This window comes from Drosophila miranda, chromosome XR (assembly GCF_003369915.1).
Source record: "Drosophila miranda strain MSH22 chromosome XR, D.miranda_PacBio2.1, whole genome shotgun sequence".
NCBI lineage: Eukaryota > Metazoa > Arthropoda > Insecta > Diptera > Drosophilidae > Drosophila > Drosophila miranda.
Genome location: NC_046674.1, coordinates 15,642,222 through 15,665,611, shown reverse-complemented (window position 1 = coordinate 15,665,611; position 23,390 = coordinate 15,642,222). Strand labels below are relative to the sequence as shown.

The following is a 23,390-nucleotide window of genomic DNA, read 5'->3' as shown; positions in this document are numbered from 1 at the left end:
AGCTAGCATGTACACGAAAACACTCTCGACGCGAACTACACACACACACAGACACACACACACACAAACATCAACTGACAATTAAAGAAAGTTAATTATATAATTAAATTCGTTGGCACCACACAATCAACAGGCGAACAGTCGAAGAAAAGGAATATGTACCACAGCAACCGAACAGCAATACGTACTGCAATGAAATCTAATTGAGAGAGAGAGAGAGAGGTATAGAGAGGGACAGAGAGACAGAGAGAGAGAGAGAGAGAGAGAGAGAGAGAGAGAGAGAGAGAGAGAGAGAGAGAGAGAGAGTTTTAATGTGTAGTCTTTAGTATCTATAGAGATAATCAGAGATGATGTTGATGGATGGTGATGGCGGATGGCTTAGCTTTTAGTTCTCCAGCTTCATGCAAACCGAAACTAAACTTAAAACTAAGTCTTAAACTTAAAAATACTCATATCAAACAGCCAATTGTAAACCGTGTAATATGTACATATAATTGACCCTAGTATTGTCTTCCCCGCCCCCACTTCTGTAGTTACGTGTTCTTCGTTTCTTACAACTAACTTAATATCTTACATCCAATGATCGAATCCTTCCCTTGTGCATATGCCTTACCATACCAACATACACACATAGAAATACACAGCTATCCATTATCCTAGACATAGTTCCACCTACATACTGTGTGTCTTTTAAATGTTAAGCAATAATAATACAAGAAACGAGTACAGAAAAACTTAGTATGTATGTATATGCTTGATAAGAAAAACAGAAAAGTGTAGACAATGTCTAGCGTGTGGCAGTTTTAAGCATTTTGTTTGTCTAATTATAAACTTAAATAAGAATACCAAACGTCCAAAGTTTTATGCAAAACGAGAACTAAGAACAATTGTGAACAAGAAAGTCTTCAGAAATGTTTTGATCACCCCGATGCAGAGCAGAGTTATACACACACGCATGCAGGCCTAATTACGTATACATACATATACAAATGTCGTTTATAATGATTGATTGATTGATTTCTCATCGATTGTTTCACCCCAGAACACCCCAGAGGAAGGGAACTCAGTATTTTGTGACATGCACTAGGCATTACTCGATATCGTAAGAGAGCAAGTAAGGTTGTAACTGTAATTGTTTCGTGGCGCAATTAATTTGAGATAAAACTAAAGCTGCATAACGATGATAACGATACGATAATGATATTTTCTAACCCGCGAACCGAATCTAAGGTATCCGGTGTCGGGATGTGTTCAGCAATTCAGTATTTCAATTAAGCCAATCCCTTGAGAGCCCAAAAAGCCCCCTCCCACAATGCCCACAAATGCTACAATGGTTTCCAACTGCAAACCAAATGAAAAGGAGATGAGAATAGGACACAAGATTTAATAAATAAATAAAATAATTCTCTTAACTCTTAACTTAAATAAAGAACCAGCGGGAACAACAACGAGGAAGATAGATGATGCAAACTGTAATACAACAAATAATTGACAAACTTAAACATCATACATGCAATATAATAAAACATCTATATTTGAAAATAATTAAGAAATCCCATACAACAGTTAAGCAAATTGTTAACATAATGGATAAAGGAATGAACTAAATACTAACCATAATTAGCAAATAGTCGATGAGAACGGAAAGAACCGAACCCAAGTGTGCTTCATGTATGAATTTATGTTTAGATATTTACAAGCAAACAAATGCGCGTATACATACAATACATATTCCTAACTAAAAATGAAAAATGAAATGAAAAATGAAAAGAAAACCAAGCGACAAGAAAAACTTACAGAATTTGCATATTACTCTTAACGATTAACAAAACTATTGGTGTCTATACATACATATAGTATATTATAATTATAAAGAACTATACCCCCTATATACTATATATACTATTAACTTTGTATGTATGTAAAACGAGTACAGACTTTTGAGAACTGCAAAACGTATCGTCAAATATCCAAAGGCGGACATATTTGTCGCAGCTACAACTTGCTATAAAAGCAAAAACAAAATATTAACAATATATATACATATTATTAAGTGCTCAAGGTGATAGTTGCACTCAGACACCCAAACACACACATACACCCATACAGTACACACACAGATATATATATCCATACTCGCTGATTTGCTTTTGGTCGAAACTACAAAGAGATACTACTGAAACCCCAAGGGACAGACACTCTGGAATCTGGAATTTCTTGAGTAAGTGCCTTAAAACGAATGTCAGAAAGTCAGAAGAGTGGAGGAGCGGTAAAGGGGGTTTGAAGCATGACAAAAATACACGATTTTTTCGATGCATTTGTTGAAGAGAAAGATAAGATGATACGACCTTTGTTCAAACTTTACTAAAGTGTTAGCCCCCGTGCAAACCAAACTAAAGTGTAGTTCCAAACTGAAATCAAGCAAACAGAAACAGAATAGTTAACTTTATGCTCCGATCTATAATAAGAATATAATTATATATAATTACCGTATACCTTTACCGTCGCATTTCTACATACACAGGAGATGTGTAACAAGTATTTGTGAGTGTTTATTTTAGGCCAGTCTACGTTTTGCTCAACGCACACACCACACACAACCACACACACATACTGCAAACGAAAGCCCACACATAGTTACGAGTACACACACCAAAAAAACACAGAGAGATAACAAACGCTTTAGCAGAGTTAAAGACAATTTGTGATTGTTTTGCATGTACCCTAACATTAAACGAGTATACAAGAAAAGAATTAACAATTAACAAGCATTAAAAAAGAAGAAGAAGCCGGAGAAGGGAAGCGAGCAACCAGTACGAGTAATAGCATTAATTGTCTAACAATAAGATTTGTGCATTATACGATAGAAATTCACTTTGAATTCGTATTGAAGTTTATCAATAAAGCGATACAATTTGATTCATATTCGAAGAGAACTTTTAATCAACTCCATATCCCATCCCCAATGAAACTCTTAACATTTCATTTAGTATTTTCCTTATTATTTCTTAATTTTATTTATTTATCACAACGTGGCCCTAAAAAGTATGCTACAAAAAATAGTTCTTTAAAATAAAATCAGCTCGACTTGGAGGTGGATGTGGCTGCTCTTGAAGCACTCACCGTGGCCATGGTCAGTGTGGTGGTGCTGGTGGTGGCATGTACAATAGTGGAGCCACCATGTCGTGTCTCCATGTGCCTCTGAAGATCGCGGCGTCGGGCCAGGGACTTGTGGCAGATGCGACACTGATAGCCCGACTCCGATTCGCCTTCGATGTCGACATCGCTGCTGCCACCGCCGCCCTCTCCTCCTCCTCCACCCACTGAACTGGGCTGGGTCTGGAGATGAAGACGCACATGCTTGTTAAGGTTGCTCGGATCGCCGAAGGGGCGCAGGCAGAACTTGCACTTGAGCGGCTTGAATCCGGTGTGGGTGCGGATGTGGATCTTCAGGCCATACTTGCGGGAGTATACCTTGCCGCAGTAGATGCACAAGTGTCCCTGCTTGGAGGCCCCCATGTTGCTGACAATGGCTTCGATCTGCGCTGCCGCATTCATGGGATGCGCTCCCAAGGGTGCGGCTGCCATCGATATGGAGGGTAAGTAGGAAAGCGCGCCAGAAGCCGCCGCGGTGGCCGTGGCCAGAGGTCTCAGTGTCTGCATGGCCGTGATCGGGCGAAAGGCGGAGAAACGGGGAGGAATCTGCAGCGGAGGCGAGTGGGTGGGCGAGGCCGAGGATGTGGAGGAAGCCGCTGGAGTAGGCGACAGATGAGTGGCAGTTCTTTGGTGGCTTCGGGCAGCCGCTTTCAGGGCGTAGTGCAAGCGCATCCAGAGTATGTCCATGGAACTGCGCCCACAGCCGAGAGCCAGGTGGATCTTCAAGGGATGTGGGGTCTCAAAGGTGAGATGGCACAAGTGACATGTGTAGCGACTGTTTCCTGGAAGAGCAACAAAAAGATAATTCAAATTAGTTGAAGATCAGATCAGAAGAAATCCCTTGGGTCGTGCTGTGTGATCCTTACCTTGTATGTTTAGTGGCGTGAGGAAGGGTATGCCCATGAGCAGCACCAGCTCCTCTCCGAACCAGGCCACAATCTCATCTTCCCGAGCCACATCCCGCACAAGTCGCAGCCGCACTTGTCCGCCATGGAGCTCGAAGATCGCATTGAAGCTGTAGACATCTTCGGAAAGCTTGATCTGGCGCAACAAGGTGGCGGACATGATCAGTTCCCCGTTGGACACCTGGCAGTAGGCTCGGGTGCCGTCGGTGGGTGTTGCTGTGGAACTGAGGAGGGCTTGCGTGGGCACGGAACTCGAGCAGGTGTCTTTCGGAGTGTACTGCGAGGTGTAGACGCCAGGACGTGGATTGCCCCGCACCCGCTTGACCGGGTTTTGAGTACTCGTCGTGGGCGTCAGCGTGGTCACTGGCGATGTGGTGTTGGTTGTGGTCGGCGATAGGCTGGAGCTGGGCAGCAGCTGCTCGATGCGGAAGATCATGCTGGCCGCCGAGCGCTTCTGTCCGGGTGCCGTCTCTTCCAGCTCTAGACTATCCAGATGAGCGGTCGTGTGCATCGTTCGCGTTCGAATTCGATTCTGCGTTCCAATTGGAAGCAGCGGTCGCTATTTATACCTCATCCGAATCCGCATGTGCACATCCGTACATCCTGCTCCCTTATTTGGATTTGTTACGGCCTTGCAGTGTCACAACACGGCTGGCGTCAAGTGCAAGAATTCCCAGCCCAGTCGAGTCCGGCACGGGCACGGGCACAGGCACGGGCACAGGCACGGGCATGGGCTCTGGCACCGGCTCCTGACATAGCTACGCACTTTGCAGCCGCCTCACTCACTCATCCACCTCATCTCTCAGAGCATCTCATCTCCCTTGCTCGCTCGCTCGCTTCGGGCATCCCCTTTTTCAGGTCTTTGCCTGGTGGTGGCTTGGCATGGCAAGTGCAACATCATGTCCTCCCAAATCACCAAAGCACTAAGCCAAGCTAAGCGGCCTGTAGCAAGTGTGCGTATTCCTATGCCAATCTCCTGCCCTCCCTCCCCGTTTGCATCCCTGCCACACCCCCTCACTCTCTCTTGGTCTTTGGTTGGTCCTTTATTTTTTGGCTTTTGGGCTGCGCCTCAAAGGAAAATGTATTTAATTGAAATTAAACGATCGTTTGTTGTTATATTCCCGGATGTTGTTGCTGTAATGCCACCATATACAAATCGCATTCGCTATACTCAATGTCCTTGCCACTCCCTCCCTCATTATGACGCACACCGCTCCCTTCGCTCCCCCCTGTACTCGCACCCCGCATTATTCCGAATTCCCTGCTAATGCCTTAATATATTGGCGTGTATCGTTTCACTATTTGCGGTTTGGGGTGGGTCGTGATTTCTACAGATTGTGCTGTTGCTACAGTGCACTGGTGCGGAATGAGGGTAGAATGGCGCCCAAAAGTGATATTAATTGAGCGAAGGAACTAAGAGATTCGATTCTGAAAATATATAGATTGTTTTACTCTCTAGATATAAGGCATCATACTTTGGACTGAATATTTGATAGTAATTTTGGATTAATCCATTTTACTCCTGTCAGGTGTGTTTTGTTTTGGATCCACACTCTTTTCATATTCCTCATTTGAAGCTTCATTGATTACTACAGCATTTACTGTGCCCCATTTCTTGGCGGGCCCAAACTGCAACCCATCTAAAACTACTCCGCTCCTGTCCGCTGACAAATATGCTACGAGGCTAATGTTTTCATTATTGCGACACAATCGCGGCGGCATGCCACCCCTGGGTGAGCGATCAACAGGATAAGGGCCAGGGATTGGCAAAAACATGTGTTGCCAGTCACACAGCCGCCGTTCTGGCTTGACGCTTGAGGCTGGAGAAGTGGCTGCAAGGAGTTCTGAATGAAGGTCCCCTTTTCTAGTACCGAACAGCCCTTGAGCAAGGTGTACCAGGCCAGAACCAGGCCAGGACCAGGACCAGGAACAGGACCGGGCCAATTTCGGTTTGGTGTTTGCTTGTTCTTAATAAGTAGGCCGCCACCTGGAGGTTTTTCATTTAAAACATTTTAATTTTCACTCGAATCCGAACCATTAATCGTATCTTTAGCGGTAGACATAGCCCCCACCGTCGTTGCCACCTCCCGTCTCGTTGTCATCGCATCCGTGGCAGCCGCCACCTGCAGCCAGCAGGTCTAGTGCTTCCTGAATCTCGATGGGAATGGGTGGGGGCGTCGGCAGATGATCCCCCATCGGCTGGAACCCGTTCTCATCGGCAATGTAGGTCAGCGAGATGGCATCGCCCTCGGGACTAGTGTAGGAGAACGAGCCCTCGGCCACCTGCGCCTCGGACCCCTCCACGCCTGCATTCTTCAGGTAGCCCATTTCCTCGGCTATAATGCCATTCCCGGTCTCGTATTCGTACTGTTGGGAGATCGGAGAGGAGATTGGTTTGGTCTTAGGACTGGTTGTCCACTTACCTTATAAGAACCATCGGTGTTGACTTTGGATTCCAGCTTGATGATCGGTATATCCTCTCCTCCGCCGCCACCGCCTCCCCCACCTCCTCCATTCCCATTTGATGGCGGTATATATCCATTGTTAGGTGGAGCTGGCGGCGGTCCATAACTGGGCTTAGGCGGTGCTGGTGGCTTCTTTGGAGGCGGTGGTGCTCCATAGCTGGGTCGAGGAGGAGGCGGTGGTGGCTTTGGCTTTCCATTTGGCTTCGGAGGACCATAGCTAGTTTTGGGCGGCGGCGGTGGTGGGGGCTTCGGAGCTGGTGGCTTGGCGGGCAGATAGGTGGCCGGAGGACGAGCACTTGGATAGCCGGCAGGCTGGGCCCAAACGCAGCCCAAGGCGATGCAAACAGCGAGTACCAAGAGAGTGAACAGCTTCATCTTCAATGCGAACTGTGGCTGCTGGTCATCCACCCATGGGGTTTTATACACCCCACTCTCATACTCTGGCGTTGACCGCGACCTGTTGCCCCCCTCAGTGGGTCAGGCACGTGCCACGGCTTCCGATTGTAATGGGAAAAATGCAATGAAATCGAAATGCAAACTGAAAACTGGGCCAATGCAAGTGCACTGGGAGAAATCCCCGTCAGATTACCCTCCAGCCAAATGCTAATAAATTGAGTGTGCAATCTCAATCGCCTTGAATCGCTTTGAATCAAAAAACCCCTTTTGGCTAATCGCTAAGAACAACAAAACCCGCCCGGCCACAAGCCAAAACTTTTAATTCAAAAGCAATTTTCAACAGGGTCAGGCAACACCTGCATGACCAACCCGGTCTAGGGCAGGGCAGGGCTCGGCAGGGCAGGGTCCAACCCCGCCTGATCCTTTGCCTAATGCACTTTGCCTGTTGCCAAGGGGGTGCTAAGCCCTGGACCCGGTACAAGGTACACGATACACGGGACAACACCCGACAACAGCGACAGGGCTGTCGGCTTTAGTCAATCGTCTATTAACTTTTTGCCAGTTCTCGTTCTCCTTCTGGAGCGAGGACAGTGGGTCCACTTTCATTATATTGGAAACTAAAAAGGCAATGGCTACAGTTTCTCCATCACTATACTCTATACAGGGCTTAATAATATATTTGAATGCCTTAACACCACTGTGCCCTTGGCTTTGGCTGTGGCTACTATTGTGTGTGTTTATCATTTGGTAGCTCAGCTTGTGCCTGTCGTGGATGCCGCTAATATTGAACCCTCCCCCAGATACCATAGTTGTAGTCATAGTCCATGGCATGGTATACAATGGCATGGCTAATGGCAATGTCGTTTGCAGCTTGTCCTACTTGTAATGTGCTGGCGCACAGCTGACGCGCTCCCATGGACCGACCGAGAGTGTGTGGATTTTGTGAACCTGTCCGGACCGTGCGTGGCGTCAGCTGTGGCCTGTTCGCAGCCGTAGCCCTGTGGCATGTGGAACGTACCATGTAGCCACCAAGCAACCACCACCCGGGAGAACCAGAAGAGCTGCACCGGCTGCATAAACCAACAATAGTCGGTCCTTGGTCCTTCGGCGGACGCTTCGATACGCACCCATTGCGCATATTCCACGCCCGCATTCGCATTCGCCGGGCATCGAGCACGGAACGATTCTTCATAAGGCGAATTCTGACAGAGCGGAAACGATCTGATTGCAATTTTTTCATTTCATTATTCAAGTTGTGGCTGTGTTGTTTTTGGCTAGGGTTGGCCGATTAAGTTCTTCTAAATAAACATTTAGATGAAGCCCGTTGATAAATTGGCCGCTGGCCCTCGCTGACAGCCTCAATTTGATGCGCGGGAATCTCTGCAACTGTTCCAAGGTCCATCAAATGCTAAAATAATAAGCCACATGGCCATGGCCCATGGGTTTTTCCTTAGATTAACCACGAGTATCTTCAGAAGTATCTCTTCAGAAGTGTATCGCCGATTCAATGTGTGGGCTTTCTTTTGCTTGATTCTCTGGCTGCTTGCTTAGAACAAAAGTTGAGCCATAAATAATGACGTAATCCGACTACGCAGAATAATATTTGTTTTCATTATACATATGTATCTCTTTGACTTATTTCGGCTGCTGTGCTCATCCCAGGGGCCGCTGCTCGTCTTCAGTTGGAGTTAAAACACGAAGCGAACAACAACGATCACAAAAGTTCTAAGCTACTCGTACATATATTCCAAATCTATTCAGTCCCATAAAAGTGCAATGAAATTGGTTGGTATTCGTATTCAAGTTGATTATTTAGTCGTTTACCGATGATAAACTTTTTGATTTTGTTGTTGTTTAGTTAAGACAAATCTTGTGTGTGATTTTGCTGTCGGCTTTAGTCTCGTCAGCGGCTCTAGAGAAGGGTGAGCGTGAGGAGGCTCTACACTTCAAGTAAGTCCGATGCGTTCTCTTCTTATGAATAAAGGTCCATCCTTTCCCTTTATCCCCATAAGTTTTCACACGGAAAACGGTCATCAGAGGACCGAGGACATAACCTACACGGTTAGGCCGGAAACGGATCGGGACGCGAAGGAGAAGGGAACCCCCAAACCCGTGGAGTATCGTGGCGGATATAGCTTCATCTCAGCGGATGGCTACGAGTATCAGGTGCTCTACAAGGCTAATAAAAATGGCTTCCAGCCCTATGTGACGGCGCATAAGATCAAATCGGATAAGATCTAGAGACTAATATTTCTTTTGTGTTGTGATAGATGATAAATAAACCGAATTTTTAACTGTGTATTAAGCGTGGCTTCAAAGCTCTCTACGTTCGGGTGCCTGTCATGGCTAAGACAAGCTTTTGATCGTCGATCGTTAATCTTTTGGATACAGACAGGGAGATTGCTACATCAGCATATTAATGAGGGATACCCTAACCATTTCTGCGGCTATTGAGACTTTGGCAAACAGCTAAAAACTGGTTTGGACCCTATTTAAGGTCTATTTTCAAGGCTATTAAGATTCATTCCACCCATTTAAAAAGTGGTTTTGTGATTTGAATTTCATGTTTGGTTTTAGGGTATACAATGGTCAGTTTTCCCTATAGAAAAACTTTCTTTTCGTGTGGTTGCTTGATTAGTTTTCCATTTTATGGCATTTTAAATGTAATGCACATTTTCGAGAGTCGCTTGCGGTCGCGTGTCTGTGGAACTCTTTTCTGCTTTATTATGCAAACAAAATTAGAGACAAGGGATTGGGCAACCGTCTTGGGCTTACTCAGCAGTTCCTCGAGGGCCCCGTCATTAAAGGTGGTCGCAGATGAGTCTCTTGGCTGTGGCCTCGACGAAGCAGATTCATTTGACTGCTAGCCGCGTTGGTCGTTGGTTGCGTTGCTCTTCGGTGGATACCTTTGAACAATACCCGGTACCCGTAAAGATGATGAATATATTTTTTTTGGTTGGCCCTAGCTGCAGCAGCGGCAAGGAGTCTGGAAATTGTCTCAATATCAACAGCAAGTTGGTCCACGGATTGGTCCTGTTGCTGGCTTGCATTCTACTAGGCGCCAACATCAACAGCGCATCCTTTGCCCCCGGCACTGTGCTGGATATCATGCTCGGTGAAACTACTGTGGAGCAGCTAAAATATATACCCCTCGCCGACGGTTATGAGTTTGGGTGAGTTTGGGTTTACTTTTGGTCACATTCTCCTTTTGAATACTAATCTTGAACCCATTCTTTGTTTAGTTACACCCTACCCAATGGCGCTCATCGCGATGAGATTGGAAAGGTGTTAAGTGGCACTTCGGCCGCCAAGGATCTGGAGAACGCCAACAACTTGGCACGCAACCATCGTCCCTCCCGCGAAAATGGCCTAAAGGTGCGCAAGCTCTCTGGCAAATCCCTCGCATCTCTGGCTGGATAAGCACCCCCTCCCCATCCATCCATACATCATTTTTTTAAAATAGTTTTCCTCTTGGAATTATCCGCCATAGTGGACAAAACTGTGCCAACTGCTTTAGGTTTATTTATTATTATACATATGTGCAATCTTTGCAAAAGCCAATAAACATTGATTGATCAAGCAAAAGTGATATGGTATGTACATATGTATATGGTTCGTAAAACTCGCATTTCTGATGCCAACTTGTTTGTTGCGCATTGCGCAATGCGTTCAATTAATGTAAACAAAAGGCGAGGAGATGCAGATAATGATGGTGTGTAAATAATGTGCAAATTTTGATAGATAGGAGTTTTGAGTCGCTACAGGTCACAGGTTCAATCAAATCGAAACTTTCAAAACCATATTAAGCAGATTCAACAGATGTTGGATATTTTCTGTGGTACGGAGATAACGTATATATTAAATGCTTTGGGGAAACAGCTTATACCAGACACAACTATATATACTCCTATGGCAAGGTACCTTTTTTGGTTAGCGTTAATTCAAATTAGTTGCTAGAAAACATTCAATGACTACATCTTTCACTAAAAACAAACAGCTTTAAATTCTTTAATAACTTCTGGATCATTTGTGAGGCTTTGAAAATTAATTTTAAATGAAGGCAAAATCATATAAAACTACAAAATAATGAATATTTGGGTGGGTGCTGCGAACCCATTTACATTTATCAGAAAATATGATGGAATTTCAATTAATCTGTGCATGGATTACAATCAGAAATTTTTAATGCGAAAATTGCATTGACTTTAAGTTTATTTCGTATTTAATTATTTAGTATTTTTTAGTTGAACTACAAAATATTCACACATACTTAAATTTTTAGTTCCACTGCCTGAAAGTATGCCATTGAAGCAATGGGAGCTTAAAGCCATTCAAGTTTTTTGCTTAAGTCTTTTGACTTGCAGCAAGAAACAGAATTGAAAACAGGTTTTTAGTTTTAAATGCTTCCATCGACAATTAAGTGTACAAAGCACTCGTATTTTATGAACTAAAATTTAGTAATAAATGTTGTAAGTGGAAATGCAGCCAAAGTGCAGATAAATTTAAATTTAATTGCACTTCACGGCTATCAATCGCTCGGTAGGCGTTTTTTTACCCCGAAAAACAACATTTATTGTGACCAGCTGAAGATGCATCAAATACAACCGAAATATAAAGAACCGAAAAAATGGTCAGAGCCAGCAATAAAATTAAATTATACGCACCATTCATAATGTCAAGTGTCAAGCAGAAGTATTAAGTATTTCTGTGTTTCTGCTTTTGCGGCATGCAAATATTACGAAACGAATGCTTCGAATGATAATAAAGAAATGAAAAAACAACACCAATGTGACATTTACATACTTCAAGAATTGCGGGAGTGCTGGACAGGGGGGGCAGAGCAGGGGCGGTATAGAAAGAGACGGGGAGACAAGCTATTAAAACATTGCCATTATCGCGCAAGTGCTAATTTTGCAGACCCACTTGAAGAGGCAGCTTGAGGAGAGGACGGACAGGCGGCCGAGCCGGCGGGTTGAACGTAAAAATCCGAATCCGAGTCCGAAATACGAAACCCGAAACCCGATTCCGCGGCCGAACTCGTGCCGAGCCAAAGCCGGTCTGGGATCCACTCAGTGGTGTGGTGCGTGCCGCCTGGGAGCGAGCGAGTTGGCAACAGCAAACGGCAGCTGAATGGGCAGGCGGACAGTCGAGCTGATAGACGGACAGACTGACAGGCAGATGGACAGACGGACAGAGCAGAGAAGCAGCATCTGGCGCTGACCTTGAAGACGTAAATGTGAAGACGCATCCATATAAATATGTATTATATCTGTGGCTGTGGCTGTGGCTGTGGCTATGTCTGGGACTGGGGCCGATACCTTGGTGTCTGTGTGTATAGAAAGCGACAGCGGAGCCCAAACAAGAGAACCTCTTGTTCTCAAAGTTGAAAAACCTGTCGATTGAAGCTTGATTAGAACAGTTATGTAAATGATTGCATAAATTTATATATAGTTAAACGATAAGGAAGAAATATATTCACGCTGTTCGTCTTCTGATACGAAAAGAGTATATCTGCATATGTATGTATATGTGGACGGGTATCTGTGACAACGCCCCCGCACTCACGAACATACCGTTTCACACACGGACCGATCAATCAAAGCCAGATTAATTATGCAAATCAAGCATGATAAATGCAGCTCGCTGCAGATGCCCTCCAAAAGCCGCAGAAGAAGATCAACTAATAAATATTATGCAGTCACAAGAAATAATGAAATGAGCTTTATTTTCAAGGGCCGAACCTTATTAGCAGAAGCTTAAGCTCCTGTCAGTATTTAAGGTTGGGGATGCCTGGAGGATGCCAAAAAAACTATAGCCCGTTCTCGGTTGGTCATATTTTTTGGAAACGTAAATAATATGGACATTCTTCTCTAAGACTTATAGTTCTCCTTAAAGTCCACAGAATTTTGGCACGATTTTCACCTTCGTCGGTTAGCTTTGAAGGAAACCAAACCTATAGGAAAAAAGTCAAAATGCCAAATTGCAGCTGCGAGAAAATCAAAGAAGAAAATGTATTTTTAAACGGCATTTGAGGAAATGCCAAAATAAATGTCCAACACCCTGCCAATACTTAGGAATAAGATGAAGCAGTTGGCACAATTTCAGACATTGTGACCACGAGTGCCCACGGAGATGAGAGGAGAGGAGGATGGCGGAGAAGGAGGACCATGGCGAGCCAGGGTCCGACAGATGACCAATACAAAAACTCGACTGACCGGCTTGGATGAGGCTTCTTCTTCGGCCTGTAGCGGTCAACGAAGGTGGCATAAATTGGCAAACAGAAACGGAGACAGAAAATAAAAAAAATAAAAAAAAAACCCACCACAAAAGTCAGAGATTTAAATTGCATGCGAGCTGTAGTTGTAGGTTACTCGATGGATTTTCGTATTTTTCTTTTACTATTTTGGTGCTTGTTACCAAGCACATGGAGGCAGCAGCAGTAGCAGCAGCACATCAATCGAACGCTGTAAAGGCCGTTGCATATGCCAAAAGTCATGCTGGGGCTCCGTCTTCTTCACTGCCGCCTGTCCAGTCCATCTGCGACTGCCGTGTACTTTGGCCATCACACACAGTCATATGTGTATGTACCTGCCACAGCCGCATCCTCAGGCCCAGATTAGAGACGGAGTGGAGTGCCCATGTCCGCGGCTTGAACTTGCTGCCCTGCAAATTGCAGCTCGACAGTACTTGAACTTTGTTGTGGGTGGCTGCTGTTGCAGGCACAGTGCTGGCTCGGTCTCGGGTTTCCCATCGTTCTAGCTTCCCATGGCATCTGTCCCCAACCTTTTCCCATGCCTCATCTGGCTGGCTGGCAAGCATGAACTTTTTCAAATTTTCTAAAGCTGCCACTGTTGGTTGCTTTGTTGGTGGCGGCTGGCTATAATACCTTTCAGCCGAGTACATCGATGCACAAAGCCGCTTTAAATGTTACTTGTCGCAGCGACTTTGGCGACTTTGGTGCATCTTTGGTAAATTGAAAAAAAATAAGTAAAAAACACTTACCCGGCGACCGCCAGAGCCACGTTTGTTAGCTTCTTCCACAACTGTGCAAATTTATGACGTTTGCAAATGCAGCCCGACTGCAGTATAAAATGCAGTGGATCCCAATGCATCGCCACCATTAGACAGTCGGTAGTTTGTCCATTCGCAGGTGAACGCTTCGAGAATCGCGCAACAAGATGAAACTGGTAACGTTAAATCGAGGATTACGATTACCTTGTCGAGGATAACATGATCTTTGGTGTCCTTTGCACAGATGCTAGTCGTTGGATTTATGGCCCTGATCGCCCTGGCCACCGCCCGTCCCCAGAATGATGTGGAGGTGCTGGAGTACGAGTCGGAAAACATTGGCATTGGCGGCTACAAGTTCAGTTACAAGCTCAGCGACGGCACCACCCGCTCCGAGGAGGGTACGGTCAACAATGCTGGCACCGAGAACGAATCCATCTCCATCCGCGGCTCAGTCAGTTGGGTGGCACCGGACGGTCAGACATACACTATCAACTTTGTGGCCGATGAGAATGGCTTCCAGCCGGAAGGTGCTCACCTACCCAAATAGGATGATTATTCCCCCTGGAAGATGATCCTGTAAATACACCATCCCCCATCATGCATACTGCATCCTGTATCCAGTTTCCACCTGCTTTCCGCCACCACCACGCCGTAGCCTTAGGACGAGAATGAGGAAGGTGCTGTGCTGTGCTGTGCCAGTTTCCTCAGTTAGTAAGTCGATCAGTCAGTCAAGTCAGTGTCGTGCATTGTTTTTTTTTTTTCTTATTTGTTACTCGCATTAAAGCCGAACTTTCGATTTTCGAAACACCACATCTACATTTATTTACAAAATACAAGGAATATGACAATAAGCCAACGTTTAGACATGGGGAATGTGTGCGCCCTGAGGCTGGTATCCATTCTCATTGGCGGTATAGGTCACGGTGTAGGTCTGGCCATCGTCTCCCAGATAGGTGTAGGAGCCGGACACCTGGAGGGCATCCTCTTCGGGGCCAAGGCTATTGAGTGTGGCCTGCTGCTCCTGCTTGCTGCCATCGCTCGTCTCATAGGAAAAGTTGTAGCCATCGGCCAGGACCTGCGATTCCTGTTTAACGATCTGCACCTCATCGGCGGGTGCCGCGAGGCACATGGAAATCGAAAGGAGGGCAATCAGGAGGACACACTTCATCTTTGGGCGTTGCTTGGTACTGCTCTGGCTCTAGTCTCTCCCCGACATGGCGTTTATATGGAAAAAAGACCATTGCTTAATGCAATTAGCACTTGGAGTGAAGACATCATCATATCATCCCGATATGACCGGCTCCAGCTGAGGTCGGATAGTGTTAATTGAATATCTGCTTCAGGGGCAGTGAAAATGAAAAGCAAACTGTCCAAAAAGATTATCGGATGTCTGTTAAGAATTGTGGCTTCTTCGAAGAGGAGTCTCCCCAAGATCTTGGACCTGGTCGATATGCGAAAACGATTTACAAGAAACAGTTTGTATGTCTTCCAGATATGTATGTAGATATGTATACATCTATTTTTAAAATGTTTTAAATGAATTTCCATACATGTGGTTTAGAGGCCCAAACTAGTATTGATTTCAAGCTGTGTGTCTTTCATCGACATTTGATTTTAAACTAGTTCCCGACGTTCGACGTCTCAACTCAAAATCAGACTATAAATAGTCTTATGACCAAGCCAACAGCATTAGTTATCTTTGAAGACTTCAACGATCCACACAATCCTTTCAACATGAAGTTCGTCATCGTCCTCGTTGCCCTTTTCGCCCTGGCCGCTGCCCGTCCTAACCGCGATGCGGAGACCCTCCGTTACGATTCGAATGTCGAACCCGAGAGCTACAACTACGCGTAAGTCATATAATAAATTCAAAATCCAAGGATTAGCTCCTAACTTAAACTATTTTTATAGTGTGGAGACGAGTGATGGAAAGTCGGTTGCAGAGGTGGGACGTTTGGATGACTTGGGAACTGAAGAGGAGGCCATCGTCGTGAAGGGCTCTTACTCCTACATTGGCGACGACGGTGTCACATACTCTGTCAATTACATAGCCGACAAGAACGGATTCCAGCCCCAGGGCGCTCATATTCCTGTTGCCTAAGTTTATGAAATTAAAATAAAACAGGTCATAAGAAAAACATTTCGTGTTATACTTTTCCAGTGGATATTTGTTCTATAGTTTCCCATTTCAGCATTTAAGACAGATATTATATTTCAAAAGAAATATTTATGAGCAGTATCAATCGATCGTTGATCTTAATTTTACAACTTGAAATTCTTTTCTTTACCAAAAAACTTTACTCCTCTCTCATCACCCAAAAATTGGGTCAGGGCATAAAGATTATATCTAAACAAGAAAAAGCACTCCTGACTGGAATTGTTATTAAAATTGGCCTAAAAAAAGACAAAATTAATATTAAATTAGACAGTCATCCAGAAAATATCTAGATCTAGATAAAAAGAACAAATTTTCCTGCAAAGACAAGATCAGTTTTTAATTTGAAAGCTTAATACTTCCTAGACGCTAAGCTAAAGCTACAAAATTTTGAGGTCCTATTTATAGTTGCATCTATCAGTTTTTCAAAATTGAAAATTTCAATAAAACCAGATGTACTTATGTTATGTGAAAAAATAAGCACAACCTCTAGAAATAAAATGTAATAAATAAAATTTTTTTGAAATTATAAAAAAGAACCTTGCCTTTGAAGAACAAAATTAACTTGTTACAAAAATGTAAAAAACCAAATCTATCAGAAAAAGTCAGTTGGGTTGAAAGCGTCAAAATGCTGTTGCATGGTATAATTATTGGATATCTGAAAATTTTACGTACATACTTTGCATAACTATGTTTCATCTTTTTCGTTTAGCTACGGAAACCTAATATATGTCTGAAGTGCAGGAAACTATAGAACAAATATCCACTGGAAAAGTATAACACGAAATGTTTTTCTTATGACCTGATTTATTTTAATTTCATAAACTTAGGCAACAGGAATATGAGCGCCCTGGGGCTGGAATCCGTTCTTGTCGGCAATGTAATTGACAGAGTATGTGACACCGTCGTCGCCAATGTAGGAGTAAGAGCCCTTCACGACGATGGCCTCCTGTTCAGTTCCCAAGTCTTCCACACGTCCCTCCTCCGCAACCGACTTTCCATCACTCGTCTCCACACTGTAAAAATAGTTTAAGTTAGGAGCTGATCCTTGGATTTTGAATTTATTATTTGACTTACGCGTAGTTGTAGTTCTCGGGTTCGACATTCGAATCGTAACGGAGGGTCTCCGCATCGCGGTTGGGACGGGCAGCGGCCAGGGCGAAAAGGGCAACGAGGACGATGACGAACTTCATGTTGAAAGGATTGTGTGGATCGTTGAAGTCTTCAAAGATAACTAATGCTGTTGGTTTGGTCATATGACTATTTATAGTCTGACTTGGGGTTCGGCAGCTGGAACTAGTTTACTGTCTTGCAAATTGTAAAATATGTAAATGCAATGCAGAGCAGAAGAAACGAGAAAAGCTAATGCTAATTTGTAACTTTTTTGTTTATCGTTTGTGTGTCGACTGCATAAAAACTATTTGATAAAGTCGTGGGCACAGTAGGAGAAGAAAATTGAAGCTTATTGGATTTTTTGTTTTAAACAAATTGATTTTTTCTTTATTCATTCATCATCGTTTGTGTGGAAAAATCCATATTAGGCAGCAGGGGCCACGGGCAAGTGAGCGCCCGAGGGCTGGAAACCGTTCTCATCGGCAACGTAGGTGACGGTGTAGGTGACACCATCATCGCCGACAAAGGAGTAAGATCCATGGACGACGATGGCCTCATCCTCGTGGCCAGTGTTCTTCAGCGCACCATCCTCCTGCTTCTTGGTGCCATCGCTGGTCTCCAGGGCGAAGCTGTACTTCTCAACTCCCACATCGGAGTCCTGGCGGACGATCTGCACATCACTGGGACGGGCGGCGGCCACGGCGAAGAGGGCGAAGGCGAGAACAATGACGAATTTCATGTTGAAGGTGCTGTTGTGTTCCTTAGAATGCTGACAACTGTCTGATGCTCCACTGCAGTTTGGTGGAGGGATTTATACTCGCTTACTTTGCGAAATGCAAAAGTCAAAGGTGCACAGAATTTGGCAGATAGTATTTATGTATGTAGATCAGTTTAGATAATGAGCAGCGCATCGCATCGCATTATTGTTTCCGGTCAAACTGGAATACCGGTATGAATCGGAATGCGCGTATCTAACTATTGTTGTGTTGTCACATAACCAGATCTACTCCTCTGCAGTGGGATGCGAGATGGAGATGGGATCTCTGGAAGGAAGGCAGGTGGAATGGAGGCATGATTCAGCTCGATTTTCTTGCCGCGTTTATTTAATAATCAACTTAAAACCATTATAGATAGAACAGCTCTCGGTTTGCGCTTCCAGCTTCCACTTTAGTTGCCAATGGGCACATTGGGCAGATGAGCGCCCTCGGGCTGGAAACCGTTTTCATCGGCGATGTAGTTGACGGTGTAGGTCTGACCGTCATCGGCCACAAAGGAGTACGATCCGCGGACGACGATGGCCTCCTGCTCGGTGCCGACGTTCTTCAGCTCTCCCTCCTCCTGGTGCTTCTTGCCATCGCTGGTCTCCAAACTGTCAAAAGGATGTTGTTAATGGTAATCCTCAAAGCCGATCGAACCGATTAAATGACTTACGCAAAGTTGTAGCCCTCGGGCCTAACGTCCGACTCCAGGCGCAGGATCTGAGCATCCGCATCGGGGGCGGGGGCAGCCAGCACCACGGCGAGGAGAGCAGCGAAGACGAGGGCGATCGTGTACTTCATGGTTGATTGGATTGGAGTATTGATTGTGCTTTGATTCGTGATGAACTTGCGACCGAGCGGCTAGTCAATGTTACTTGATTTGTGATGTCTGTGGCCATGTCCAGGCGCTTATATAGTCGGGTCGGAGGCCGTCGATTGAAGAAAAGTTAGTCGAAAATAAAAATGACTAATTACACGCCGAGCACCAAAGCTAACAAATTGTCTTGAAAAACGCACCAACAACAGATGAAACAACGAAAAAAACAACAAAAAATATACACAACAACAAAGAAATATTAACGAAAAACAAAAACATCTAAGGCAAACAAATCGATGCCGTTTTTAGGAAATACCTCATCATCATTTGCATTTTTCGTGAATCAATCAAAGCAATCGTTTCCAAGTTAAAGAAGACAACAGCCAACAAATTTTTGATAATCCACGGGTGTATTCATAGTTTTTGGTAGTGGGAGCGAGCGAGGGAGCGGGAGAAGAGGGGTTAGCCCCTGCAGCAAAATTCAGTATCAACAATCATATGTGCTCTGACAATTGGAAGTTGGTTTTCCTTCAATTAGTAAGTAGCTGAGAAACCAAAGACTCCCATATATGTGTACGTATTCGAAATATATGGAATATCCTTACGAAAATCTCAAATTAAGCAAAAAAGCAGTCTGGCGGTAAGAAACTCGAAGAATCGTACATGTATATATTTTTAGTACGAGTGGTATTATCAGAATGTCTGTTACGTTACGTTTCACTCGTACGACAAAATGTTAAAACAAATAATTATTAAAAAGTTAAATTCTGAAAAAATTGTGTGTTTTTAAATAGTACTATAATTATGTAGCCCTATATTTACCAAAAAAAAGACAAAAATCAAACGTATGGTTTTAAATACATATATACGCCCAAAATATGCTTTGGCGATACGTTACAAAAAACAGAAGTGGTTTTTGAGGTTGGGCTACAAAATTGCCAAACTTGGTGAATTGTGTAAGACCAACTGTATAACATTTTTTGTGCATATATATGAAATATTCAGTGTTCATTTTCCAAGCTTTTTAATACATATAAACCTTTGCTATTTTTTTGTTTTGTTATAAATTCCCGAAACTTAAGATAATCCCACCTTAATCCAATCGAAACAATTCTACTTTCTTGCGTAAATGAATCTTTTTTTATTATAATGTTTCTGAGAGGAAAACTTAAACATAGTTAACACATTGATGCTGGATGGACTGGAAGGTACTTAGACTTCCATCTAAATGCGATTCCATATCGAAAGGGATTTACTGAACGGCACGGGGCAGATGTGCGCCCTCTGGCTGGAAGCCGTACTTATCGGCTAGATAGGTGATGGCGTAGGTCTGTCCATCGTCTCCAACATAGGAGTAGGAGCCGCGCACCACAAGCGCCTCGTGGTCGGTGCCCACGTCCTTCAGCTCTCCCTCCTCCTGGTGCCTCTTGCCATCGCTGGTCTCCACGCTGAAATAAGAGAAAAAACCAGTAAGTGTTACGACCTTGACACAGTGACAAGTCGGTTGGGGGATTGGGGGATTGGGTGATTGGAGAGTGAGAGGTACTTTGCTTAATAAAGGCAAACACTTACGCGAAGTTGTAGCCCTCGGGCTGAACATCCGAGTCGAAGCGCAGCACCTGCGCCTCCTGCTGGCTGGCTGGAGGAGCAGCCAAAGCGGTGGCCAACAGGCAGGCGACGGAGAAGGCAATGGTGAACTTCATCTTGCTGGAGTCGGAGTTTTTGGCTGGGACTAGGCTTGGGTGCTGTGCTGTGCTGTGCTGTGCTGTGTGTTCGAGGAGCTTGCAGTTAATGCATGCAATTCGAATATCGAGTGGCCAATTTATAGCAGCATCGACTCGCGATTTTCGACTGGCGACGACTCCTTTGGCAATGTAATGTAATGTAGTGCGTGTAATTACCAGAGAAACCGAAACTGAAACTGAAACCCAAAGCCGAAATTGAAAGAGTAAGTGCAAGACCAAGAGAAACCCGTTTCTCATTTCTTTCCTTTGACCCAAAGTCAGAGTCTTAGCGGCGCCGCGGTTACCTAACCAGGTGACTGCTTGTTTGGCGATTGATTGATTGCTCAGCGACAAGCAAAAGGTACATAGACTTCATTTGTTTTATACAAATTAAACACACAAAGTGCCCAGCCCAAGCCCAAGCCCAGGCCCGAGCCATGAGTTGCGTTACTTTGCCTAGAAACAGTCCGATGAATGGTGCAATAATTGGGTCACAGCTTGAATTTAGCTCAAGTGCAAGTGAAATGCAAAGCCAAAAGTATATATTATTTATAATATCAATTATCATTCGACTTGGACTCATCCAAGAAAAATAGTTTCTTCGTTTATCAGAAAAGTGCAGATCTTCCAGCTCAAGCTAAAGGAATAGCTCCCTGAAATGTTAGTCCCTTGTATCCTCATTTCCATGTCGATTATCCACTCTGAGCCTATCCTTCCCAGTCCATTCCGCCATATATTTCAAGGCATATTCAAAACAGCTGCTGCTTTCAAATGACAGACAACGCCTAGAGGTACACTTTGGTTTTAGAGGGTTAAGGCGAACACAACACCATTTGAACTTTTTCGAACGTCTTCGCAATGTGGCTGCTTTCAATTTCATTTGGACTTGATTTGGGGTTTTTGGTGGCACTTTTTTCGTTTGCTTTGTTTTCGAGTCATTTGGTGGCTGTTCGCAATTTTATTACACACTCGCCGCGCTTTTGGCCGTTAATTAGCCTCAAAGTTCGACTTAGTATCAATGATTGGGATTGGGGGACATGGATATATTGTACAGACTTTGCGCAACTCGAGTTAGTCGCATGCGCGGATCGGCACAGGACAGGTACGGTACGACAGATAGATGGCCAGACAAACGTTGATCCCCATCCTGGCCGGCTTCTGCCTGTGCCTCTGTCTGTGCTTCTCGGATGCAGATGCGGCCAGCGATGGTTCCAATGCGGCACAGATATTGAAATACGAGAATGAGAAAGTGGATGGCGACGGCTATGCCTTCTCGTAAGTATTTGGCTGTGGATCTTGATCGGAAAAGTACTCAAAGATATGTATATCGTTTTCCCACAGGTTCGAGACGAGCGATGGTATATCGCGGCAGGAGACAGCCACTCTGAAGCATCCCGGTACGCCGTTGGAGGCCATTGCCGTCCAAGGCAGCGTCAATTGGGTGGGACCCGATGGTGAGCACTATAAACTCAACTATCTGGCTGATGAGAACGGTTTCCAGCCGCAGGGCGAGCATTTGCCACAGTTGGAAGCCACTCGCACGGCCTGAACACTGATCACGTGATAGCATTGGACTTTGTGAAACAAATTAAATCACCAAATATGTAGCAGAAGGAGCAGAAGAGCAGCAGGAGAGGAGGAGAGAAGACACAATAGAAATTAAATATAAAATAACATATAGACACATGAGTTCGTCTGTATACTACCGACGACGGATAGACGGTGGAGTGCTGTTCGGGCATAAATTTTCACCCATCGAAATTGAATTGTATTCTAAGCATGGAATTAGCATATACATCTATACGAGTATCTTCGAAACCAGTTTGCACAGCCACTGCCCCTGTCCCTGTCTTCCTCCGTCAGAGTATGTCTTGGATATGGGGAGCACGGGTATGCCGTAACAGAGTAGCTTCAGTCTGGGAGCTGACCGAACCGGTTCAATAAACACCCAACAAAGGTTGCCAAAAAACATAAAAAAATCCAGCAACAATTAAAGAAGACACAATGCTGGCAACGAAAGTGAGAACTTGCAGTCCCGGGAGACCCTTGTTATTGTTGGGCTATTGAGTAGCCTCTCCTCTTTTATCAATCGCTAAATATGAAATAATCAGTCCTGTCTCAGCCTAGACATGTCACTTCAGATGATTGACGAGTGTGTGGGTCCACTGTTTGGGGGTGGCAGCGCCTCGACAAATGACCTGCAATCGCATTACTCATACGCCCGATGGGTTATTGTAGGGCATAGCACGACCGCAGACACTGAACTGAAAGTGTCAGATATTGGCTGTTGTTGCCGCTTCTGCTTAACTGGTAAAAAATCGTTTTTCATTTTATTGACTAAGGTCATCAACCAACACACAGGCCGATGCTGACGTTGATGCTAAAGCTTCGATGCTGGGGCGCTGAGGCGCTGAGGCACTGAGGCAGTGACGATGCTGGTGATTGTGATGGGCGATGATGAAGCCGCGTAATCTTCAATCTCTCGTGCCGCATCTTCACTTGAACAGCAAATGCAGCTGTTGAGGTTTTTCGTATCGTTTCGTTTCGTTGAAATATCTTTGGAGGTTAAAACGCCCAGCCTTAATCGTGAATTATGTCAGCATTCAGCAGCAGTTGTGTCAGGTCGGAAATGCTTATCCAACAACTAAAATCTGCACTTAAGTAATTTAAATATTATTAAATTAAATGGGAGGTATCCAATTTAAAGTTTTAGTTAATGAAATTCTTGGTAAATTCAGGGTCTATGAACCCAACTTCATGTTGGGTCTTTTCCTGTTCTTTGGATGTTATTTGTTTTTCATGGGTAGCTATGTTATCCACACTTCCTTACTGCTTAATAGTTGAGATTATTATCTTTTAATTCCTTTGATACAACTTAATTTTTACCCTG

General features: G+C 44.4%; 12 protein-coding genes across 12 annotated transcripts; 5 read left to right on the top strand and 7 right to left on the bottom strand.

Moving 5' to 3' along the window:
* Positions 1 to 3,003: 3,003 nt before the first annotated feature.
* On the bottom strand, positions 3,004 to 4,572 carry LOC108165572 (Krueppel-like factor 7). Its single transcript, XM_017301646.2, has 2 exons — positions 4,023 to 4,572; positions 3,004 to 3,938 (listed from the first exon to the last, which is right to left on the bottom strand). The coding sequence occupies exons 1-2, from the start codon at positions 4,570 to 4,572 to the stop codon at positions 3,079 to 3,081; spliced, it is 1,410 nt and encodes a 469-aa protein (XP_017157135.1). The 3' UTR covers positions 3,004 to 3,078.
* A 1,531-nt stretch (positions 4,573 to 6,103) lies between these two features.
* On the bottom strand, positions 6,104 to 7,010 carry LOC108165574 (pupal cuticle protein 20). Its single transcript, XM_017301647.2, has 2 exons — positions 6,485 to 7,010; positions 6,104 to 6,428 (listed from the first exon to the last, which is right to left on the bottom strand). The coding sequence occupies exons 1-2, from the start codon at positions 6,899 to 6,901 to the stop codon at positions 6,111 to 6,113; spliced, it is 735 nt and encodes a 244-aa protein (XP_017157136.1). The 5' UTR covers positions 6,902 to 7,010; the 3' UTR covers positions 6,104 to 6,110.
* Positions 7,011 to 8,614: 1,604 nt separating this feature from the next.
* On the top strand, positions 8,615 to 9,217 carry LOC108150893. Its single transcript, XM_017279203.2, has 3 exons — positions 8,615 to 8,707; positions 8,781 to 8,872; positions 8,935 to 9,217. Exons 1-3 carry the CDS (start codon positions 8,699 to 8,701, stop codon positions 9,161 to 9,163), a joined length of 330 nt encoding a protein of 109 aa, XP_017134692.1. The 5' UTR covers positions 8,615 to 8,698; the 3' UTR covers positions 9,164 to 9,217.
* A 546-nt stretch (positions 9,218 to 9,763) lies between these two features.
* LOC108150866 lies at positions 9,764 to 10,498 on the top strand. Its single transcript, XM_017279169.2, has 2 exons — positions 9,764 to 10,095; positions 10,165 to 10,498. Exons 1-2 carry the CDS (start codon positions 9,857 to 9,859, stop codon positions 10,340 to 10,342), a joined length of 417 nt encoding a protein of 138 aa, XP_017134658.1. The 5' UTR covers positions 9,764 to 9,856; the 3' UTR covers positions 10,343 to 10,498.
* A 3,503-nt stretch (positions 10,499 to 14,001) lies between these two features.
* On the top strand, positions 14,002 to 14,738 carry LOC108150759 (endocuticle structural protein SgAbd-6). Its single transcript, XM_017279053.2, has 2 exons — positions 14,002 to 14,109; positions 14,178 to 14,738. Exons 1-2 carry the CDS (start codon positions 14,101 to 14,103, stop codon positions 14,478 to 14,480), a joined length of 312 nt encoding a protein of 103 aa, XP_017134542.1. The 5' UTR covers positions 14,002 to 14,100; the 3' UTR covers positions 14,481 to 14,738.
* Positions 14,724 to 15,139, bottom strand: LOC108150760 (endocuticle structural glycoprotein ABD-5). The gene has a single exon (XM_017279054.2). It carries the CDS (start codon positions 15,099 to 15,101, stop codon positions 14,793 to 14,795), a length of 309 nt encoding a protein of 102 aa, XP_017134543.1. The 5' UTR covers positions 15,102 to 15,139; the 3' UTR covers positions 14,724 to 14,792.
* Positions 15,140 to 15,504: 365 nt separating this feature from the next.
* On the top strand, positions 15,505 to 16,071 carry LOC108150838 (larval cuticle protein 65Ag1-like). Its single transcript, XM_017279147.2, has 2 exons — positions 15,505 to 15,783; positions 15,845 to 16,071. Exons 1-2 carry the CDS (start codon positions 15,605 to 15,607, stop codon positions 16,032 to 16,034), a joined length of 369 nt encoding a protein of 122 aa, XP_017134636.2. The 5' UTR covers positions 15,505 to 15,604; the 3' UTR covers positions 16,035 to 16,071.
* Positions 16,072 to 16,877: 806 nt separating this feature from the next.
* Positions 16,878 to 17,466, bottom strand: LOC108165543 (larval cuticle protein 65Ag1-like). Its single transcript, XM_017301616.2, has 2 exons — positions 17,166 to 17,466; positions 16,878 to 17,104 (listed from the first exon to the last, which is right to left on the bottom strand). Exons 1-2 carry the CDS (start codon positions 17,342 to 17,344, stop codon positions 16,915 to 16,917), a joined length of 369 nt encoding a protein of 122 aa, XP_017157105.1. The 5' UTR covers positions 17,345 to 17,466; the 3' UTR covers positions 16,878 to 16,914.
* Positions 17,467 to 17,568: 102 nt separating this feature from the next.
* Positions 17,569 to 17,996, bottom strand: LOC108165544 (larval cuticle protein 65Ab1-like). The gene has a single exon (XM_017301617.2). The coding sequence runs from the start codon at positions 17,938 to 17,940 to the stop codon at positions 17,626 to 17,628; it is 315 nt and encodes a 104-aa protein (XP_017157106.1). The 5' UTR covers positions 17,941 to 17,996; the 3' UTR covers positions 17,569 to 17,625.
* A 280-nt stretch (positions 17,997 to 18,276) lies between these two features.
* LOC108150791 (larval cuticle protein 65Ag1) lies at positions 18,277 to 18,850 on the bottom strand. The gene is made up of 2 exons (XM_017279094.2): positions 18,633 to 18,850; positions 18,277 to 18,570 (listed from the first exon to the last, which is right to left on the bottom strand). The coding sequence occupies exons 1-2, from the start codon at positions 18,758 to 18,760 to the stop codon at positions 18,369 to 18,371; spliced, it is 330 nt and encodes a 109-aa protein (XP_017134583.1). The 5' UTR covers positions 18,761 to 18,850; the 3' UTR covers positions 18,277 to 18,368.
* A 1,049-nt stretch (positions 18,851 to 19,899) lies between these two features.
* LOC108150854 (larval cuticle protein 65Ag1) lies at positions 19,900 to 20,589 on the bottom strand. Its single transcript, XM_017279156.2, has 2 exons — positions 20,349 to 20,589; positions 19,900 to 20,224 (listed from the first exon to the last, which is right to left on the bottom strand). Exons 1-2 carry the CDS (start codon positions 20,477 to 20,479, stop codon positions 20,029 to 20,031), a joined length of 327 nt encoding a protein of 108 aa, XP_017134645.1. The 5' UTR covers positions 20,480 to 20,589; the 3' UTR covers positions 19,900 to 20,028.
* A 977-nt stretch (positions 20,590 to 21,566) lies between these two features.
* Positions 21,567 to 22,572, top strand: LOC108150777 (endocuticle structural protein SgAbd-6). Its single transcript, XM_017279073.2, has 2 exons — positions 21,567 to 21,775; positions 21,842 to 22,572. The coding sequence occupies exons 1-2, from the start codon at positions 21,621 to 21,623 to the stop codon at positions 22,047 to 22,049; spliced, it is 363 nt and encodes a 120-aa protein (XP_017134562.1). The 5' UTR covers positions 21,567 to 21,620; the 3' UTR covers positions 22,050 to 22,572.
* Positions 22,573 to 23,390: the final 818 nt, after the last annotated feature.

What these genes read in the sequence shown, in the direction of transcription:
- LOC108165572 (XM_017301646.2), bottom strand. Translation starts at nt 4,572, where the DNA reads ATGCACACGACCGCTCATCTGGATAGTCTAGAGCTGGAAGAGACGGCA. An exon ending in CACGCCACTAAACATACAAG is followed by an intron (nt 3,939 to 4,022) that starts GTAAGGATCACA and finishes TTGCTCTTCCAG; the next exon opens with GAAACAGTCGCTACACATGT.
- LOC108165574 (XM_017301647.2), bottom strand. Translation starts at nt 6,901, where the DNA reads ATGAAGCTGTTCACTCTCTTGGTACTCGCTGTTTGCATCGCCTTGGGC. An exon ending in ACACCGATGGTTCTTATAAG is followed by an intron (nt 6,429 to 6,484) that starts GTAAGTGGACAA and finishes ATCTCCCAACAG; the next exon opens with TACGAATACGAGACCGGGAA.
- LOC108150893 (XM_017279203.2), top strand. An exon ending in GAGGAGGCTCTACACTTCAA is followed by an intron (nt 8,873 to 8,934) that starts GTAAGTCCGATG and finishes TATCCCCATAAG; the next exon opens with TTTTCACACGGAAAACGGTC.
- LOC108150866 (XM_017279169.2), top strand. Translation starts at nt 9,857, where the DNA reads ATGATGAATATATTTTTTTTGGTTGGCCCTAGCTGCAGCAGCGGCAAG. An exon ending in GCCGACGGTTATGAGTTTGG is followed by an intron (nt 10,096 to 10,164) that starts GTGAGTTTGGGT and finishes TTCTTTGTTTAG; the next exon opens with TTACACCCTACCCAATGGCG.
- LOC108150760 (XM_017279054.2), bottom strand. Translation starts at nt 15,101, where the DNA reads ATGAAGTGTGTCCTCCTGATTGCCCTCCTTTCGATTTCCATGTGCCTC.
- LOC108150838 (XM_017279147.2), top strand. Translation starts at nt 15,605, where the DNA reads ATGACCAAGCCAACAGCATTAGTTATCTTTGAAGACTTCAACGATCCA. An exon ending in CCCGAGAGCTACAACTACGC is followed by an intron (nt 15,784 to 15,844) that starts GTAAGTCATATA and finishes CTATTTTTATAG; the next exon opens with TGTGGAGACGAGTGATGGAA.
- LOC108165543 (XM_017301616.2), bottom strand. Translation starts at nt 17,344, where the DNA reads ATGACCAAACCAACAGCATTAGTTATCTTTGAAGACTTCAACGATCCA. An exon ending in CCCGAGAACTACAACTACGC is followed by an intron (nt 17,105 to 17,165) that starts GTAAGTCAAATA and finishes CTATTTTTACAG; the next exon opens with TGTGGAGACGAGTGATGGAA.
- LOC108165544 (XM_017301617.2), bottom strand. Translation starts at nt 17,940, where the DNA reads ATGAAATTCGTCATTGTTCTCGCCTTCGCCCTCTTCGCCGTGGCCGCC.
- LOC108150791 (XM_017279094.2), bottom strand. Translation starts at nt 18,760, where the DNA reads ATGAAGTACACGATCGCCCTCGTCTTCGCTGCTCTCCTCGCCGTGGTG. An exon ending in CCCGAGGGCTACAACTTTGC is followed by an intron (nt 18,571 to 18,632) that starts GTAAGTCATTTA and finishes TCCTTTTGACAG; the next exon opens with TTTGGAGACCAGCGATGGCA.
- LOC108150854 (XM_017279156.2), bottom strand. Translation starts at nt 20,479, where the DNA reads ATGAAGTTCACCATTGCCTTCTCCGTCGCCTGCCTGTTGGCCACCGCT. An exon ending in CCCGAGGGCTACAACTTCGC is followed by an intron (nt 20,225 to 20,348) that starts GTAAGTGTTTGC and finishes CTCTTATTTCAG; the next exon opens with CGTGGAGACCAGCGATGGCA.
- LOC108150777 (XM_017279073.2), top strand. Translation starts at nt 21,621, where the DNA reads ATGGCCAGACAAACGTTGATCCCCATCCTGGCCGGCTTCTGCCTGTGC. An exon ending in GGCGACGGCTATGCCTTCTC is followed by an intron (nt 21,776 to 21,841) that starts GTAAGTATTTGG and finishes GTTTTCCCACAG; the next exon opens with GTTCGAGACGAGCGATGGTA.